The 20,597-nt window shown below is 37.6% G+C and overlaps 1 protein-coding gene across 10 annotated transcripts in view; it reads left to right on the top strand.

The window, feature by feature from the left end:
• pnut (septin 7-like protein pnut) overlaps positions 1-20,597 on the top strand; it is a 215,218-nt gene that overhangs the window by 112,386 nt on the left and 82,235 nt on the right. For 5 of the 10 annotated variants that reach the window (XM_065236906.1, XM_065236899.1, XM_065236904.1 and 2 more), the window contains exon 2: positions 11,123-11,642. The exons of 4 other annotated variants lie outside the window; for them this stretch is intronic. In XM_065236906.1, coding sequence (XP_065092978.1) covers positions 11,310-11,642 — 333 coding nt within the window. In that variant the 5' untranslated portion in view covers positions 11,123-11,309. Of the gene's footprint in view, positions 1-11,104; positions 11,643-20,597 lie in introns of those variants that run through there. One more of the 10 variants, XM_065236900.1, reaches the window with a different exon arrangement.

The raw sequence follows: 20,597 nt of genomic DNA on the forward strand, positions 1-20,597 counted from the left end.
TGATGATGGTGAAGTTTATTTAATTTGAATGGTGCAGAAAGAATGTGAGCGGAAAGGCATTCCGTATGGAACAGATGAGGGACTGCGGATGCGGTGTGAGAACAGAATGGAAACAGATCACGGGTTTAAGCACGACAGGTCATATGTAAACAGAGATGTATAGTATTCAGACGGCAATGAAGACAGTCAGCTTCTTTTCCTCGTAATGAGATACTGTTTACGGATGCAGCGTTAATTCCTGGTAGGTTGAGTGTTGAATATCAATTCACCTATTGATGCCATTGAAGCATTACTTGTTTGTTATATAAGTAATTTATTGACATTTTTTTAATTCGAGAACCAGCATCGTCAAAATTTTTAAACTATCATGTTTTTTTTTAAATATTTTATTTGCTCGAAGTCCCGGCATCTAGAAATGTTTGTTAGTCTTGTGATTTTACAACTTTAAAAAAAAAACTTATCTTCATCTGAGGTCTTGAGCATGTCTCAGGCCTTAGAATTTTTGTCGAAGTCCCACGACTATAATCGAACTTGCATGAACCTCGGATTTCTTATTCGTCAAAAGTTGGGCAATTGGATTAGAAACAAGATGCAGAAGTCCGAAAATCAATGGCAGAAGTAACAATGAAATGTCAGAAAGACTTTACAGACATTTTCTTGAACTTTAATACTGCAGCCGTTCCATAGAATAATTCTTCATGTAGGAGAGACGTACAATGCTAATCTAAAAGCATAATTAGAGATATCGTCAGTGTTTGGCACCGAAATTTGCAATCTTTTATAGGGAAATCACTTTTTCATCAAGAAAAGTGCGCTAGAAGTTCACTAAACAACTTAACGTCAACCTTGCGGCCGTGTCTTGTGCACAACCCCACCATTTTTTTGACGTAGGACTACGTATGTGATTTATATATGGCGGAACACTTTGTGAAACCGAAAATGGAACATGTGACGAAATTATGAAAGATTTTGAACGTTAATAACTCAGCTGTCCCTGAACCAATTTCAATAATTTTATCACTAATCGATTGGAAATATTTCTACTGTTGATTTTTAACTAACTATTGAAACTATTGAAAAAGTGGTAAATGACAATCTTTGTCCAAAAGCGTCGAAATAACTAACAAATCCACCAATTACGTACATGCATATGCTGCTTCCCCAACACAGTCATCAGAGAATCGTTTCTAGACGAAACAAATCGAAGGGGCATTCCCCTCCGATCGTCGGGCGTGCGCTCAGAACCACACGTCCCTAACGACCACACAGAATGCTCTACAGAGTTGTAATCTTGTAACCAAAGTTGGAAGCAAGGGTGCAAGTGATTTTGATCGATTCTCTTCATATTAGAGATGAACTAGCCTAAGGCTAAAAATCTCTTAAATAAAGAATTAAAAAAAAAAACAAAGATTCTCTTCATCGACTTTCTGTTTCGTTAATATCTCGACGGCAAATACATTCATTGATACGTTTGGTGTTCTGGGTGATAGAAGAGCATAGCAGAAATAGTGTGAAATAGGTTAGTGAAGCCATGGTCATCAAAAGAGGAAACCGATGAAGAGAATAGACTTTCACCCCTCTGCTTCTAAGCCGCTTGATTCAGTCCTTGTCATAGCAATGAAAACTAGTATCGTACCACTTTTGGTTCTTGGGCTACACTTGCTGGTTGCAATTCTGCTGTTCGACACTTTCCAAGGACCACCAAAAAACATGAAATTACACTATTTTCTAGGGATGCCTAAAAGTCCAATTAATCGACTGACGATTAAACTTAAAGATTTTTCCAGCTATTCGATGAAATATTTAACGAATTTTCAATTCTTCGAGCGCGTAACCGACATTCCTTCTTATTTCTACTCGTATTTCTGCCTCTTCAAGAAAACCTAGTAGATCAGCGGTCCGGATTACGTCATTGCCGAGCGCGTCCCTTACACTGGAATCCCGTAAAGCTCTCTTGCTCCGTGCTATTGGGGGAAGTGACACAGGAAATGCTCAACGGAGTGATGACTGCGGTATAGAGAGCAGGTCTGTGTTTCAACTGAGTGGTCAGATCTTAGGCGAGAGAAGAAAATTTGGGAGCGATGGTCGGCCGGATCCTCTCATTGCGTATTTAAAAAAGCACAGATTTAAAACCAAATCATGGCTCTTGAACATGGATACAATTTTAGAATTCTGACGCTATGAAGCATTTGCTAGAGAATTATGATGAGAATGCCAAATGAGTTTTGAGGATAGTTGTAGAGTTAAGCTAGGACTAATTTTAAATGAACTCTGGGGAGAATTCCAATGGAATTTAACTAGAAATTTCAGGTAATTTTGAGAAATATCTCATGAAAATTGTAAGGAGATGTAAAGATGAGTATTAAGATTGTTCTGAAGAGACTATTATGGGGATTATGATTATAATTTCAGGGAACTCTTAACAAATCGAAAGGGAACATTCTTAGGGAACTTGGAGCTTCTTTCCTTCAAAGTGAATCAACTCTTGACTACAATCCTGAAACTACGCCTGATGATTACCTACGGCCAGGGCTGTCTCACGCGATATTTACAGAAATAATTCTGGCACTATCATCGGATGAGAAAACGATGATAGAGATTTTCTTCAAAATCTCGTCGAATTCATCGAGGGAATCTTAATAATATAATAGCTCTACCGATTACATACCGTTGCTTACGTAAATTCATCTAAATTAGTTAGAAATGTTGATGACAAAACCGCATTAGAATTATTCTCATGAGTACTTGATCATTGAAAAATGACAAGCAAGCTAATGATAGCTAGTTTCGTCTCGTGGAGAGGATCTGTTTTCGCATTGCCACATGACGGCCATGATATTTACCAGCTCTGCCTACGGCTGAAAATCTCTTTTTTTATCTAGTTCGTTTATGTGTAAGGCTCAATCGCGTTAGCTTTACGGAGCCGATAATTGATTGTTCTATGTATAGTAGGAGTTGCGCCGAATACTCGCGGCTTACCCGAGGTTAGAGGGGTACATTGTCGAAGGGTAGGAAAAGGGGAGGAGCTTGGGGTAGGGTTTCGTTGTCTCATCAGAGCGTTGTCGCCAGTATGAACGGTAGTGCGGTTCTAGATTCGTCTGGAGTTCAACCGGTTATGGTGACCAGTGGCGACGATGAGACTCATCGAGACGGGGGGACAAGGCAAACAAAAACTAATAAAGAGATACAAAAGACAAACGAATTAAATTCTTATACTAGACATTTGCAGAAACACATAAATCGACTGCATATAGCAGAGATCGCGAGCTCCCAACACCTCGAGGCTATTCAAAAGTCGCTCTCTGGCGGCGTCATTATCCGTACATTGTCAAACTGCGTGATCGATGTCATCGTAACCGTTTCCACACCGACAGATGTGTCTGAAAATCTCTTAAATGTTGCTCAATCAATTAATCAAAGAGAAATTGAATGGACATCTAATTATTAAAATAGCCCAAAAAATTCTTTGGAGCATTTTATGCTAGTTTGAAGATAGATTCCGCTAGAAAAAGTAGTGTAAATTTCTGTTCAATATGATGCACATAAAAGGAGCGTCATATATCATATGAGTTTACAATAAAGATCGTGTAAAATTATGAGTTTTTCATGAAACATTTAAAATATTGTATGAAAACGACAATTTTTGTATGCAAAATTTCTTGAAAGTTGCTACTTTGCGTGAATAGACAACATCATCAGTAATATTCAGACTTTTTTCTGTGAATATATAATAATTTTGAGGGAATTCTAACGAGTTTCCGGGAGGGTTAGGCAAAAAATTTTGAGCATATAGTGCTCCCAGAAATTTCCAAGCGAATACTAAGGGCATTCTGAGAAGAATTCTGAGGTAAAATGCAAGGAATTTTTTTGAGAAAACATTTCTTAATTTTAAATGACACACCAAGAGATTCCCGAGAAATATTCCAAGCGAGTTATAAAGAAAATTATGGAGACAAATTAAACAAATTCGAGAATTATTAAGGAAAGGAATTCCTAAAGTATTCTGCACAAAATTCCAAGAATGTTATGGAGAAAAATCTGGTGAATATCGGACATATGTATCTAGATAGAGTTGAAATTAGGGCCTAACAGCTTTTGTAAACAATGACTTTTCTTGATGATTTCTAGAAATGTAAAGCTCACCCACGCAAACCAACATCTTCATCGGGTAGGGAAAGACTTCCCCTATCCGATGGTTAGGTTGGTCTGCGTAGACGTGCTTTGAATTCCTAGAAATCATCGATCGAAGTCATTGTTTACAAAATCTGTTACGCTCTAATTCCTGCTATATCTAGATATTCATAAGATTATTGAGGGAAGTAAAGTTATTCTGAATACTTTTTTTGAATGATCCTAGGAAAATTCTTGACAAATTTGCAACGATATCCATGAGTTCAGAAGAAACAATTTAGTAAATTCATGTATTAAAACAATTTCAAGATTTGGTGCACAGAAATTCAAGATCCAGGATTAACAAAAAATCTAAAGATTCTGAGATTTGGATTGAGAACAAATTTCCAGATCGTAATCTTTGAAACCTGTTTAAAATTATGGAGCTAGAACGGAATTCCCTTGAAACTTTCTTTACAATTCACTTCAAATTATCTTTAGAATTTTCACAGAATTGAATACCCTCGGAATTTTCTTGGACTCGCTTGGAGTCAGAACTCCGGGGGAATTAACTTATTGGGAATATTCATTAGAAATCAACCTGTAATTCTCTCCACAATCGTCGTAGAATCTCTCACAGAATCACCTAAAAATTCTACTTTAGACTCACACAATCGAGTTGGCGTTCTAGTCAAAACTCTCTAAGAGTTCTCCAAAAAACTCCCTTGGAATTGTTCGTATATCTAGAATTCATTACAAAATCTCCTCAAATATTTTTGGAATTGACATCAAAATTCCCTTAATAGTTCTTCAACGTGATTGTATCCGGAAAATCTAGTTTAGTGCAAGGGTCTTGATATTTTTTCATGGCTCAAAATCTTATTTTTTCCGATGAGAGGACGAAGTATAATATGCCCGGATTTTCATCGAAGTTCACGGGCTTTTCCGGGAATCATATCTAACATCTGAAAATTGCAAAATTCTCAACAAAAAGCATTTATAACTTTTCAACAGAAAGAGGTAGCTGCTTAGTTACTAGTGGCAAAAATATGCGCCATACAAAGTTTTAAAACAAAAAATTAGCAAAAAATCGCTTTATAAACAGTTTATATAAAAAAACTGATTTTTTTAGGGTTCACCCTAAGTTACTTTTTTTTAAATCAGTATAAAACAAAAACCATTAGAGATAGAAAATTTGTATCTTCAGTAAAGTTGCTTCAAATAAATTGTTTTACAACTTTTTAAAACATTGCGCTGGATTATCTCAAATAACTTTAAAGTTGATTAATGAACTAATTACTATAGGGACCACCCTAATTTCACTATTTAAGCGCAAACATTGTTGTCTTCCTAAATACGACTTTGGGGACCATTGTACATCTGGACCAGTGCTGAGAGTTGTCATTGTAATTGAAAGACTTCACACGATATTGACAAAATTATGTTTGACATGGTCACTAGCAGTGCTGCGTGCTGTCAACAATGTCAATTGACGTAAGATATTGGTCTAGCACTTAATTTCACTTCCGACACTGATATTCGTAGTAGGCATGATATCAGGCTATCCATATGAAAATCACTAGGGAAAAGTTGAAAATCTTACTTTTATCTCAATAAAGCAACTTTTTGTAGAACCGTTGCATTGTTTTAATACTACTGATGAGTTTTCTAAATAGCGGTACTCAATTAGCTGGCGTATGTAAGAAACATTTAAGTTAGAACTTTGAAATTCAGTGGTCCCTTTACGATGTCAATGTCATTTGCGCACTGACATTGAAGCGAATGATATTGATATTCTAACTGTCTTTTTTTTTGCAGCACTGCACAGTGGTGCAAAAGGCCAAATCCATGAACTTTTTTCATTAGCACCTTTTACAGTGGTTTTTTTCAATAGGGGTGAAGAGTTTTTATAAATGACAAGACCCATTGAATGAAGTTAAGTTTTAGTTCGAAACTTCACCACAGGTGGTGCTGCAAAATCTAACTTTTTAGTTTGACCAGATAGAGATATAAAGTCTTCAGCTAAGTAGCTTGTAGGTTGCTTCATAACTAAAAACTTTGTAGAAGACGTCATATCTCTATCTGCTTGCGATTTTGAGTTATGAAGCGGTTTTTTCCGTCTTTTGTTAATATTTCCGAAATTATTTGTTTTAGATGACTATAATGTTCTGCAACTTTTTAATAATCAATAAAATACACAACTTTGCTGAAGATTAAAAGGTTATATCTGCAAAATAGAAAATGTTTTAGGCAATATCAGCTCAAAAATAGCCAAATTTCAAGCATCCACAAACTTCAAAGAGGCAAAAAGGGGCAGACGGTTCCTCAATATGATGAAACTTTAGTGAACATACTATCATTTCATCTAGTAGTCATTTGTATCCCGTTGTATCCATGTGAGCTGACCAATGTTTTATTAACAGTATTCTAACCACCCACCATGTTTTGTTTGTTTGCTTTTGACATGCCAAAGTAACCCATGATTGCCATTTTTTAACTGTCATCCGAGCGTTATGGTACAGCAATTGGGTTCATCAGAGTAAAGCCGGTTACTGTTTAAAAAATTCTGATTCACGGGTCTAAAGTTGTGGAAAGCTTTCTAGTTCCAATAGGCCAATTGTCGAAACAGGCACAAGAAAGTCGTAATAAAGACTTATACCCCGTACATACTATGGCTTATATCATGTAATACCGGCTGTCTTGCAATGAGCACTCATACATAGGATTTCCAGTGAAAACTAGATGATATAAGCCGTCTGTGCACTGGTCACTAGAAGGATTGATTCTCAAAAATACCTTCTTCAAAACTTCATTCATTTTTCGTCGATGGCAAAGAATCACCTGGTAACATGAAGTGTAATTTCGAGCATTATGTTTCACATTATTGTTATCCAGGCAGTTAAGGACGTAGATGCTTGTTCTCGATAACGACTCCATGGAATTGTATTGCTGAATTCATTGAATTGCGTTACAAATTTAGCTAATAACAAAAACTTCACATGTTCGTCACTGACAAGGATTGTCCTAGACAATTGACATGGTTTCCCTTGAAGATGAGTTTTAGCTCGAATGAGCGACCAAAGCTTATTTGTCCATATCGTCGTGTATGGTCGAAATATTGCAGGACTGATCCGGACATGGTCCGAGAACCCCGGGCAAGCAACCAGTTCCTGACTCGAGCCCAAACCCCGTCATGCGACACATCAAATTACATCAGAATTCAAAAACTAGATCAATGACAGTCGAACTGAGTGCCATGGACCACATTGGCTGCATCCGAACATGTTCCGGGTACCCCCGAGGAAGTGGCTAGATGCTTACTAGGATCAGGGCTGGCAAATATCATTTTCAATTGAAGATCTCACGTGATTTTTTCCAGAATTGCTTCTGTCACTTTCATCGAATGAGAAAGCGATGATAATGATTTTCTTAAAAAATTACATACTGTGGCTTACCTAAATTCTTTTTTATGAGCTAGAAATGTTGTTGTCGAAACCGTATGAGAATTTATCTCACGAGTGTTTGATTATTGGAAAATGACACGAAAGCTCATGATTGGTAGTTTCGTCTCGTGATAGTGAGAGGAACTGTTTTCTCATTTTAACATGATGGCCGTGATATTTGCCAGCTCTGACTAGGATCAAAACCCATCATGCCACATCAAATTACATCAGAATTCAAAATCAAGATCAATTACAACCAAACCCAGTGCCCAGGACCACATCCGGTCAAGTTTTGGGAACCCCCGAGAAAATGACCAGTTCCTGACAAGACAGAAAAAATCTGAATATTAACTTGTATTGCTTTTCACGCAAACTAGCAATTTTCAGTTTGAACAATTCGAAAATAAATATGCTATGGCCTTATTAATGAAATATAAAAGTCGATTTGGAAATGTTTAAAGGGTGATACGGTCAAAATTTGGTCAAGGGAAAACGCGTGTAAATCGGTGAAATCGTTTATTTAAAAAATCAAATTAAATTTCTTTTTCAAGTTCAATTAGTATAAAATTCAGGAAAAATATTCAGTTAGGCTTCCGCTTTTCCAAATCCGAATTGCCGGGCCTTACGCTTGACCCCTGCCATCAGATTTTGTACAGCCACCTTGTCCACCTTCTTCACCGCAGAAAGCCAGTTTGCCTTGAACTGCTGCTCGCCCTTAGCAGTTTTTTTGGTCTTCTTTAGGTTCCGCTTGACAATAGCCCAGTATTTCTCAATTGGGCGGAGCTCTGGCGTGTTGGGAGGGTTCTTGTCCTTGGGAACCACCTGCACGTTGTTGGCGGCGTACCACTCCATGGCCTTTTTACCGTAATGGCAAGATGCCAAATCCGGCCAAAACAGTACGGAACAACCGTGTTTCTTCAGGAAAGGCAGCAGACGTTTATTCAAACACTCTTTCACGTAAATTTCTTGGTTGACAGTCCCGGAAGCTATGAAAATGCTGCTTTTCAAGCCACAGGTACAGATGGCTTGCCAAACCAGACATTTCTTTGCGAGCTTTGACAGTTTCATGTGCTTGAAAACATCTGCTACCTTTCCCCTTCCTTTTGCCGTATAAAACTCCTGTCCCGGAAGCTGCTTGTAGTCGGCTTTGACGTAGGTTTCGTCGTCCATTACCACGCAGTCAAACTTCGTCAGCATCGTCGTGTACAGCCTCCGGGATCGCGCTTTGGCCGTCGTATTTTGTTTATCATCGCGATTTGGAGTCACTACCTTCTTGTAAGTCGATAGTCCGGCTCGTTTTTTGGCTCGATGCACGGTTGTAGACGATACACCCAGCTTATTTGCGGCATCTCGGAGAGAGAGGTTAGGGTTTCGCTTGAAACTACCGGCAACTCTCTTTGTCGTCTCAGCGGCTTCCGGTTTTCGATTTCCCCCCGATCCAGACTTCCTGGCTGTCGACAAACGTTCCCCAAACACTTTAATTACATTTGTAACGGTTGATTTGGCAACTTTTAGCGATTTTGCCAACTTTGCGTGCGAGTAGCTCGGATTTTCGCAATGCGCGAGCAAAATTTTGATACGCTGCTCTTCTTGCTTGGACGGCATTTTGACAACTGAAGAGTGAATTCCAAAATCAAAATAGGAGCAACATTCTACACACACACACCTTCAAAATGAGGGGTGTTCAGGTTTTTTAAATGCAAAATTGAAAGAAATACGTCAAGTTGATATTGACCAAATTTTGACCGTATCACCCTTTAGCTAGTGTTGTCCTTTCGCATTTGTTCGAATGAATTAGCTGTTCGTATATCCATCCTCTTGAAGTGATTTTACGACATTTTTACGATTCTGAAACAAGTGCTGAGAAGTATTTTGAATGGTCAAAAAATATCTTTTCATTAGCACCACTAATTGGGTACAGTATACACCTCCATGCTTTTATCTACGTTAATCATCGCAACCCAGCACTCACTGATGACCACTTCCTTAATGGTCTTTCTTCTACCTAGCTTTCACGCTCTTTCACGAACGTTTGCCTGCTCTCAACTTAGTGTTCTCGAACCACATCCACAGTTAATAAATTGAGACCTTTCTATGCCAACCCAAATGCATGAATTTCTACATTGCGTGGCAAGCCCAGGGAAGTCGGGAAAATGTTCAACCCGAAAGATGTTCTCGACCGGACCGGGAATCGAACCTGCCACCTCCAGCTTGGTAATTCCGTGCCTTTACTGACACGGCTATCTGGGGCCCCTCAATGGTAATTATCACCATTAAATCCATCAACCCTGGAGCTCCATTATTTAGTATTTTGTCCCGGTTTCTTCCATTCGGTAGGTGTAGAAATTAAATTTACACTTTACCGCGCGTAAATACCTATACTTATCGCCTTCCAGCCAGGCAAGCGGGTTAATCGCACTATTTACGCGCCGTTTAGCATAGTAAAATATGCTCGCACTCGCTCATTCGCGCGCGCACTTCACCTACAAGAAGTAAAAGCAAATTTGTTGATGTGTATATTGTGGGAAGCCCCCCCATTCACAATTATTCCGTTGCATGCTCCGCTTTGGGACCATTTCTACACTTGTTTTAGCTACTTTCTTGATAAAAGTACGACGAGAGAGGACAGAGAGCACGAAAGGTAGGAAACCTTAAAATAGCCATAAAGTGCTACATTGCGATGGCAAGCGGTTGGTTGGGGTTGGGGGGGGGTGTAGAATCCTAGTGGAAAATGATCAGCAAATGCATATTAAAAATTACAAACTGGCGTATGGTATGGTTAGGCTCAATTGAACCCCTCGAGTGCAGCGCGATGCAACGAAATGCATCTGTTGTGGATCGTTCGGCGCGTCCAGCGGTCGCTTCGTCATCATTGGATGGTGGGTAGGGGAAACCGAGAGCCCTGAGCCTGGTTAAAACAATAATTTATTTCAATTAGGCGTGTGTGCGCTTACATGGTTGCAGTCAGTCAGGGGTGTAGCTAGCTATTTGAAAGTGAATGTTTCACGAATCACTTGAAATTCTATATGCTCTTGTTAGTAGATTCCTGATTACATTGCCGTCTCGATCAGCGTGTCGATGAGTTCGTAAGTGGGGAAAAATATTGTTCAGCAATGCGGTGCTTATTTCGATCGGACCCGCAGAAACGCGAAACAGTATCGATTCGCGAGTGATTGAGAGAACGCATAAGCTGCTGTCGTGTCGCCATCATTATTGTTATCATCATCATCATCATTCGTCGTGTAGTCGGTTGATTCGAGATCAATCACTGTCTTGTTGGGACGGTTCCCTCGGCATAGCTGGAGAGCAACGAGAGCCGTCGATTGATTGTGAGTGCTGGTGTGTTTGTGTGCGTGTGTGTGCACGGTCGCGGATTCGCGGAAGGACGACAACGACGACGAGCTCACGAATGCAATCAGTGGGAAATTAATACACATACTGCACATTATTTACGTCGCATCTGACACGGTAGTGTGCCGCACGGATAACCAACCGTGCAAGCAAGAAGAAACAAGTGTGATTAATTCGAATAATTACAGTGCAATTTTCATATTTCCACTTACCCGCAGGCCATACACCTAGATATAGTGATACATAGTCAGTTAAGAGAGTTAAGAGATAGATTTCCACGTGTCGTGTGATATACCAGTGGGCAAGATCGGCAGCTACCTACCAGCCTAGATAGAAAGGTGCGCATAAGAAGAGAATACAGTGTGGTTTCTACAGAGTGTTTGCAAGCAACAGGATTATGAAAATATGAGTGCATCGACGCCAACGCAACCATCCGGGCCACCGGTTCCGCCGGTGAAACCGATCCTTTCGTCACCGGGTGCCTACATGGCAAACTTTCAGTCCACCGGTCCGGGTGCCGGAGCGGTTCCGGGTGGTATGCCAGGATCGGCCGGAAACACTAGTCCGGCAGCGCCCATCACCGCCGGCATCCATAGTAGTAACAAAACGCATGAGAAGCCAACGATAGCGGCCCGGCCGATCCCTCCTCCAACGCTGCCAAAATACTCGTCCTCGTTCAACAAGATCGATCGCGACCGGAACGAGTTCACCAAGATTGACAAGGCGGAGCGGGAAAAGGTTTGATTGAATGTTGTTTCTTTGTTGTTGTCGTTTTATTTCGATTCGAATTTAATTTGAATTTATGGAAGATAAATCGTACTCGATTAGTTTCAATCATTCAGTGCATACGGTCTTGCTTTGTTTTGCCTCGTTAACTTTATATCGTTTAAATTCAAAGTAATCGCTTGGTTCAACTCGTCTTGCTCTGAAGTCGAAGTGATGATACGATGCAAGTTCCTGATTTTGATTCTCGTTTTATTTTTATTTATTTTTAAACTGTTTGTTAGAACAGGAATCTAGGAAAAACATTGAACGACCTTTTTGGTGCATCTTCATCAAAGCAACCAATCTCAAAGAAAGCATCTCTAGAGTAGTGTTTCGCAATCCATGGGTTGCAAGTCCCATCAGTGGCGTTGGATCGCAGGCAGTCCTTAGATGGGTCGCAGGAACTCGAATAACTTGGTTTGGGATGTACCCCAGTTATGGCTATACCAGGGCTGGTAGCAGGTCACTATTTTGAAGCCAGTCACTAAAAAGTCACTTTTTACACCAAAAAGTCACTAAAGTCACTATTTCCCTAAAAATAGTCACTAAAGTCACTTTTTCACTACTGAAATAGAGTGAAATTTAAAAATATCAACAAAATGCATAAATTTAGTTCTTGGCACTAAGAAAATCTACAGTAGTTTTAACAAAATATACATATTTGTTAAAAAATTGAAAATTTTATCCAGGGTGACCAGTGAACTGCAAAACTATTGGGAAATGCCTTCAATTTAGATTAAAAATCGGGGAAACTATACCTCATTTTCCAGAAAATAAATTGTAAATCTTGTAAACATTCCAAAGGTATTTGTTTGTGATAGATTTTCAATTGCCTTTCAAGGATGATTACGTACTTTAATAAATCCAAAGTAAATTTAAAGAGAATATTAAAGGATTCTAGGGATGAAACCAAGATATATCAGAGAAGACTACAGACTACGAAAGTCTCATGTAAATTTAAGTGCTCTGAAGACCGATTTCTTCATCTCCGCTTAAATCTTACGCCAGGTTAACCTATATAGTTAAACATGGCTTAACACATACGAGCGTCGCTTTTGACTATTGTTTAAATTATAAGAGACGCAAAATTCAGCTCCGAAACAATTTTGGCAATAATTCCAATATAATTGAGAGTGCATTTTAACGAGAGTTCTGAGAAAATTTCTATGATGATTGGATGAGGATTCTAGGTCCACTTCTAATAAGAATTCAAACTAGTTCTGAAATTTTGCTTAAGGGAGCTCTGATGAAAATTCCATGAAAATCCCGTGAACTCCAAAGATGGTCTCTGCGGATAGTTCTAAAAGAATTCTGGGGTGATTTCTGAAGATACTTCCAAGAGAATTCTAAAGAATTCGAAATAAATTCCGAGAAGTATTCCAATATTATCGAATTATGAGGGTTCAATCTCAAAGGAATTATGAGAAGAGTTTCAAAGTTATTCTGTGATGGATTTTTGTTTTGAGAATTCTGAAGAAATACTATGGGAATTCTAAGGAGAATACGAATTGAATTTCCAATTGAATGCAGGGGAGAGGTCCAAGATTATTCTAGGCAGAAATTTATGAAATTTCTGAGGTTAATTGCATGGAAATTCTAAGGAGAATTCGAATAAATTTAAAATGGATTTATGGAAGGAGCCTTCAGGAAGTTCCTAGAAGAATCAATAAAAAATCGAAAAAATATACTTTAACTAATCATGTGTTATTACTTCATGCGTGAATTTAACGATTTACATAGTCGGAGATGCTTAACATCAAATATCAGACTTAAAGTGGAGATTTTATACGATAGATGAGTTCCGTTATAGTACGACAGTGTGAAAATTGTAAATGCAACGAAGAAAGCGATCAAAGGGACAATTTTGAGGAAGGTTCGAATCGGGTAGTTGTTTACGTCAGATGGCGACTTGAGAGTGAAACAATCGATAGAACTGTTTCCGCACATCGGAGGTACATGAGCAAATCGGCGATCATTCCTTTTGCCGGTGGCAGAGGGAAACATCCCTCACTATCCCTCATTAACGGATGGGCTTAATAAAGGAGATGCTCTACCCGATTCGTACCTTCCTCAAAATTGTCCTTTGTTCGCTTTCTACTTTCTGTATACAAATTTCACACTATAACGGAACTATCCTCTCTTTACTTTCATCTATTCATCGATCGTATGAAATGTCCACTTTAATCATGACATTTGATGTTATGCATTTCGAACTGCGAAAATAATCTATTTCCAAGAATTTTGTTGATTGTTCTGCAAAGAATTTCAAGAATGCAATAATATTATTTTTAAACCTTATTTGCCTCAAAGTTTAAGAGAAGGGGAATTATTCTTGAGATCATTCTGAAGAAATTTTGTGAAAAGTTCTAAGCGATTTATAGAAGTTATCTACCTAGATATATCAAAATTTTAAAGATTTCGAACGCAGAATCAAATTCAAGATCATAACAAATGGGAATTACTATTTTCTAGTCATCATGTATAACGTTAGTAAAACTAAATTAATGAAATCACTTCAAATGCTCTTCACAGAAGATTCCGTTGTGAGAGTCGATTAAATTAGAGGAATTTATGAAATTTCCATGACAAAATTTATTTCAATATCAAACCGTATTTGAATCTCTAAGTTACCATATAAATGGTTACTTATTTAGTATTTACAAGTCACTATTTGGTCACTATTTCCGTAATTTTAGTCACTAAAGTCACTACTATTATATCGCATCAGCACTACCAGCCCTGCTATACACTTAGTTATTTACACGGGGGATATGTACCATGTAAAACCAACCTACCAAGATTTTGATGCCATTCGTAATTACAGCATGCTATGGTCCATATTTTATAATTTATGCATTTATAAAAAAATTGTATTTTTTACAAAGTATGCTATTCGATTACCTATGGCTTGAAAAGGATAATATGATTCGAATCAAGTCGATAGGTCATAGGTCATTTTAGGGAAATAGTACAGGTCATGGAAAAGGATTATGTAAACTCTATGAACATAGTCAAGTGGTGGTCCCTACCCAAGTCTTGTCACTATTATCAAGTCATAAAAAGTAACAAACACTAAAATGTAATCCTTTGATTACTGGAAAATCCTGATTCCTTAGTTTGAAGTTGTAACGACTAGGGTTCGGTGGTAGATCTTATACCAGTAACGTACCACAAAAAGGTGATCTCCCAACGTTACTGGTTTGAACAGATAAAAATTTACAAAATGGAACGAACTCACCAAGTTTAGCCAATTGAACCTGAAGGCTGCCTGACATGTGTTGATGTAGAAGTCCAAATTGTAAACGAAGCTTGACGAAGATCAACATGAACTAGTCCGGTTTATGGTAGTTGCGCGGAATGTCTTCCGTCGACTTGAGATAAACAAATGTTCGGATGTATGTAGTCGATTTTTTATGGCAAGCTTTTTCGTGGTCAATAGTCAGGTTCAACGCTGCGACTGAACGAATGATGGGAAGAATAATGGGACACCTCGTGGAGGTTCTACTTGTCTTCGGAACAGCTTCTCAGCGACAAATAATAGAGACTGAGGAACTAGAAATTGTCTCCTGGGCCTGGTTTTGGCCAGATCAGCAACCGATTATAGATAAAAAAAACTCCGCCTTATCACGGAATTCTTCTTAAACTAACCAGAAACTCTATTGGTAATTACCATGGAAGTCTCTTTGAAATGCCCTTGAAACGCTCCTAAGCATTTCCTTGGAATCCTTAAAATTTCTTTGCAGATTTTATGAGAATTAGATTCATTTGAAATTCTTTTCAAAATTTTCTATGAACTAAAAATTCGCCTCGGAAATCCTTTGGAATTATTTTTTGATTTTTTTTTCTCTCTGCTTCTTCTCCACAATTTTTTTTTTAATGATATACAACTTCCTTGTGGCCGAAGACGAACCATCCCAGGGCTTGAAAGTCTCCTTATTAAAAACTCCCTTATTATTTTTCTCGAAATTCTCTTGAATATCTTTTCGGAATCTTCCTCAGAATTCCTTTTAAATTATCTTCAGAACACCCTTTAAATTCTGATAACAATTCTTTTTGAACTCTCATCAGAATTCTGTTGAAATCAGATCTTCAGAGATTCCTTGCAGTTCGTTTCAGAATTTCTTAGGACTTTATCTCAAAATTATCTTGGAATTCTGGCCAGAACTGCTAAGAATTTTTCCAAGAATTTTGTAAGACAGTCATTTCCAGTGTTTTTTTTTCGAAATTACCCGGCTGAAAGTATGATTAATGAAGAAATCTAATCTCATCTTCCTGATTTCAAAAATTTAGCACATAAATTATTTTATAAATTTTTCTCGAAATTCATTCATATTCACGACACAATTCTTCCAAAAAGACAGCAAAATCTGTGATCTAGAATTTTTTAAATCCTACATTTTGAGTATTTTTTCTAGTCCCAGATTGATGAAAACATTTCTAATTCCGTGTTTATATGTCTTGAAAAAAAAGCGGACGACTTTAAACAAATGTCAAAACATCAGAATCATGATTTTGTCAATGCCAATATTTTCAAGATTACTTCTAGTTGGTTATGACTACGGCTTTATGGTCTCCAAAAGTTTTCCCTGGATCTAATTTAAAATCTAGTTCTTATTTCAATCTCTCACTGTTAACGAATGCGTTCGGTCTAGGGATCTTAAAATTCATCTATTTTTCAGTCAATTCTGGGGCTTTGAAAATATGGGGGATAGGTACTCGTTGTTTTTTTAAGTGTCTCGTAAATAACATTTACAGACACAATCGTGTCATCTACCACTCAAAAGGGAATTTGATAGCAAAGAATCCAAGCCTAGAGGAGAGGTTTGTGTATTTACTCATTCTACTATGCGTTGGTTTCACCTTAGCTCAAGCGCAGCGGTACCGAATATGTCCTTTGAATTCAGGCAAAGTTGCCAGTCTTCTTGAAATGATGTCTTCGTTTTTATATATCACTCCATATCTATGGATCGCTTCCAGTTGGCTAACACACTGGGCTGACTGTTTCATTATTATTTTTAGTTTACCCTTAATTCAGAGATGACTGCAAAATGTATCGTTGTGATTCATAATTTCTTTTTGAATAAATCAAGTTACCCATTTAGTTGAATTTAATTTTTTTTAACTTAAGGGGGTAGTACACTTTGAACGTCCAAAAAGTAAGGCATTTTCGTTAATTTTTTTAAGCAATAAAACACTCAGGGAGGGCAAATATGTTATAACCCATTTATTAGTCATCCTTCGAACACCAGCATACGAAATCTGCTTGGCGACGAGTCCCCGGCAGCAGACGCCCTCATCGCCTTCCTGAAGGAGGCGAATCTTTTTTACAACATTTGAGTGTTTTCTGTTTGTGCTTTTGAATTCGTTGGCCCTTTTGGTAGTGTTTTTACAATATTTTATATAATTAAGCTAAATGCCCACTTGCCAAGATTGGGATCCTCCTTTGGAGGTCCCAATTCTTTTTTGTAATTTTTAAAAGAGATGAACTAGCCTTAGGCTAAAAATCTCTCTAATAAAGGAAAAAAAAATCCTTCGAACTACAATTTGTATTTTTTTTTAACTCGATTGGCGTCTCCCCGTGGCCGGTGCACCAGGTCGCGCGGGCGTCCTCGCGCGGAAGTCGGAAAACGGCGTAGGAAAATACTCCTTTCCATGTGATCCTGGAACATAAATCGAACAAAAATCCTGATTAGTAATGAAATTTGGGTTAGAAATACGTATTCCGATTTTTTTTTAATTAATTTTTTTTCAAAAGTTGTCAATTTTTTCAACCTAAAAATTCTTACAAAATCGTGTATTAAAAATCAATTTTTGACAAAATCGAAAATGTGGATACGTATTTCTAAGCAGAATTTAATTCTGAACAAGAAAACCTAGGCGATATCCAAATTTGATGATCACTGATTAGAGTTATTTCCCACGCCAGTTTGAAAAACCCCGTTTCGAGATAAACGCGTTTAAAGATAAATTTGCTCTCTCAGCGCGCCGGTACATGTTTTAGGAAATCGCTTCGTAAAGCGGTAAGGAATATTCTGGCGGACTTGGAGTATTTTCAAAATCAAAGTATACATCCCAAGGAACATTTTAAGCCAAAAAAAATGATTTTTTTTTGAAAAATCAAAGTGTACTCCCCCCTTAAAAAAACGTCCTGGAGTTTTGCTAATGAAGATGGATTACCCACATGTAACATTAAAAAAATACAAGTTGTTATCATTCAATAACTTCCGTTTTTTACTGAATACATAAACTTGGAAATTTTTTGATATATGTGCCGGGAAAACCGGGAATCTTAAAATGAAAAATTATTGGTCAATATTGATCTCGGTATCTGGAATTTTTTTGGGATGTCAGATTTTGAAAATTTGTAACATCCTAGGCATTAAATTTTGTTTACCTTTTGTGCCTTAGAAATTTTGGAATTTCGAACAATTTTAACTAAAACTTTCCTTGGAGTTCTCCCAGGAATCCCTTCCCCTCTTCAGAATTCGATCCTCTTGGAATTCTCCTGGTAATCTCCTCAAAACTCTCCTCACAGTTCCCTTGGAAAAATTCCCAGAACTCACTTATAGTTCTTTTCAGAATTCCCTTTACATTATACTCAAATTCTCTAGAAAATTCATCAATGTACCAAAATAGTAATCATTTTCCTAAGTTCATGAGCCTGCAGTCTCTCCAGGCCGAATATGTTAAATCTAGGATTTAAGGAAATTTTTAAAACTCAGATTATTCTTAGTTCTAGAATGTTTTTCCAAATTTGTTCAAGTTTGGAGTTAAGACTTTTTGTGAGTCAAAACCAGTGTTCGGAAAATCATGCTCAAATATCAAATATTCATTAAGCCTCCATGCAAGAATAAACTCGCGTGCGAATGCGGCAAACAAAATTCACGCTTAAGATTCTCATGCATATTCACACACTCACACTCACCACGTCGAAAAATCATTTCAGCTTTGAACTCATAAAAACTATTCAAACGTCAATTGATAGCATGGTTAGGCATGTTGCGTTAGTTTTCATTTGTTGGCCAAACAATATTAATGACAATCAATAACGCTATACTATAGAGAAATGATTTTTGGAATCTGAAAACTGATCGGTGATTTTTGCAAGGCAAAACTCATAGGCGCATAAACTTATGCATGAGATTTGAGTTTTTGAGTTTTTCCGAACACTGGTCAAAACTAAAGATGTCATAATTTTACTACATCAGAAATCTTGAAAGTACATTCAAGTTCCAAAATCTAAAAAAAAGCAAACCTCAGTGTCGTAAAAATTCTCCTGACGATTTTTCTTACTCCGTGATCTATCTAAAACTCGAAAACTACAGACTCTAGTTGGTTGAGACCAGTCGGTCACGGTAGTCGACACATTTTCTGTCATAATTGACTGCCTTTGCCTCCGACACTTGCAAAACAAGTGTTCAACTCTTGATGTTGCAGTTTTGCAAGTGGAGCAAAAGATACTGAAATAAAAGGGTATTCCGATGATTTTGAGCCTATTTTAAATTTGCTAACACTAGGTGTTGTCACATTACTGAGTTGAGACAAGATAAAAATTCAGTTCCGTAGAGACGCTAGACGTTGTTCGTTGTTGCAAAATTAAGCTGCTTATGGGAATGTGCGTTTTTTTAAAGTTGTTATACCTAACTGCGTCTGTCAAAATTTAACCTTCAAGTAGATTCTGCGTCTGCTCGATCCAGCTGTGTCCAACAAAAATCAATCCCTTGAGCGCAAATGGAGCGCTTTTGAGTAAATGCAAGAATGATTAAGAGTTAAGCTGGGCTTAGATAAGGCAAGTCATTGATCAACTCAGTTGAATTCAATTGGCTTGAAAAGTTGAGCCTGGTTCAACTTTTTTCAATTCAAGTCAGTTAAATGGCATAGTTTATACGCTCAAGGCAGTTGAATTCAACTGAGTTGATCAATTGACTTGCCTTGTGTAAACCCAGCTTTAAGAGAAGATAATGATTTTTTTTTCCTGAATACTTCTTGTTCTTTATTGTATTCTTATCAGCTTGATTAGCTCAGAGAACTAACTAATGAGAATTTAGGATAATGGTCTTGCTTGGAGTAGCACTTTTATGATTGAATAATGATTCAAAGATACGTAGACTAGCATTGCTTTGACAGCATAGAGTAGCTGTAGTAAGTATTCTAGGTCTTCATTGTAAACCTGGTTAGTTCGTAAAATTAGCTGCACAGTCAAGTTTTAGTATGGTAATGTTGCTGCTTTGCAATTTAGATGGAATAAACTTACAGAATTTTGGAGATAAAAGCGTTGTTTTTACTTTTTCCCACTGGAGGAATCCGCCAGCGAATTAGCTTTTGGTTAAGCATATTATCCGGAATAATTTTCTTACGGATGTGCTCGAGCAAAACAAATATAATGGGATTAAAAACAAGTGTTTCATATGTGAAATGCAGTGACCAGTGAACCGGGAAAACCGGAAAAAGCTGGAATTAAACGGTAACCGGGAACATCCCATGAATTTAGTTGACAAATCAGGAAAAATATCTCTCGTCCTCTCTCCGAAAACAATAAGATTCCAAGACCCTTGAACTCGTCTAGATTTTCAGGATAACTACAGTCACTTTGAAGAACAATTAAGTGAATTTTAGATTTTATTTCCAAAGCAAATTTGAGCTGATTTTAGAATTAATTCTAGAGTTAACACCAAGGTATTTCAGAGAATATTTTCTAGGTAGCTTTAGGAAAAACTCTAGGAGAGTTTTTACTATATCTCCCAAGAGTGAAGAGGATTCCAGGAATATTGAAAAATACCAAGGAACGCGAATTTTGAGGGTACAGTTCCAAAATAATTATGCGAAGATCTATAATGATAGTCGGAGTATATTCCAAGCGCATTCCGAAAGGAATTTCTAGAGAATGTTATGAGAATTCCATGCAATTTTCAGAAGAATTTAGAGGAG

This window comes from Ochlerotatus camptorhynchus, unplaced genomic scaffold (assembly GCF_037179485.1).
Source record: "Ochlerotatus camptorhynchus isolate MF236.1 unplaced genomic scaffold, CSIRO-AGI_Acam_v1.1 ptg000577l, whole genome shotgun sequence".
Lineage (NCBI taxonomy): Eukaryota > Metazoa > Arthropoda > Insecta > Diptera > Culicidae > Ochlerotatus > Ochlerotatus camptorhynchus.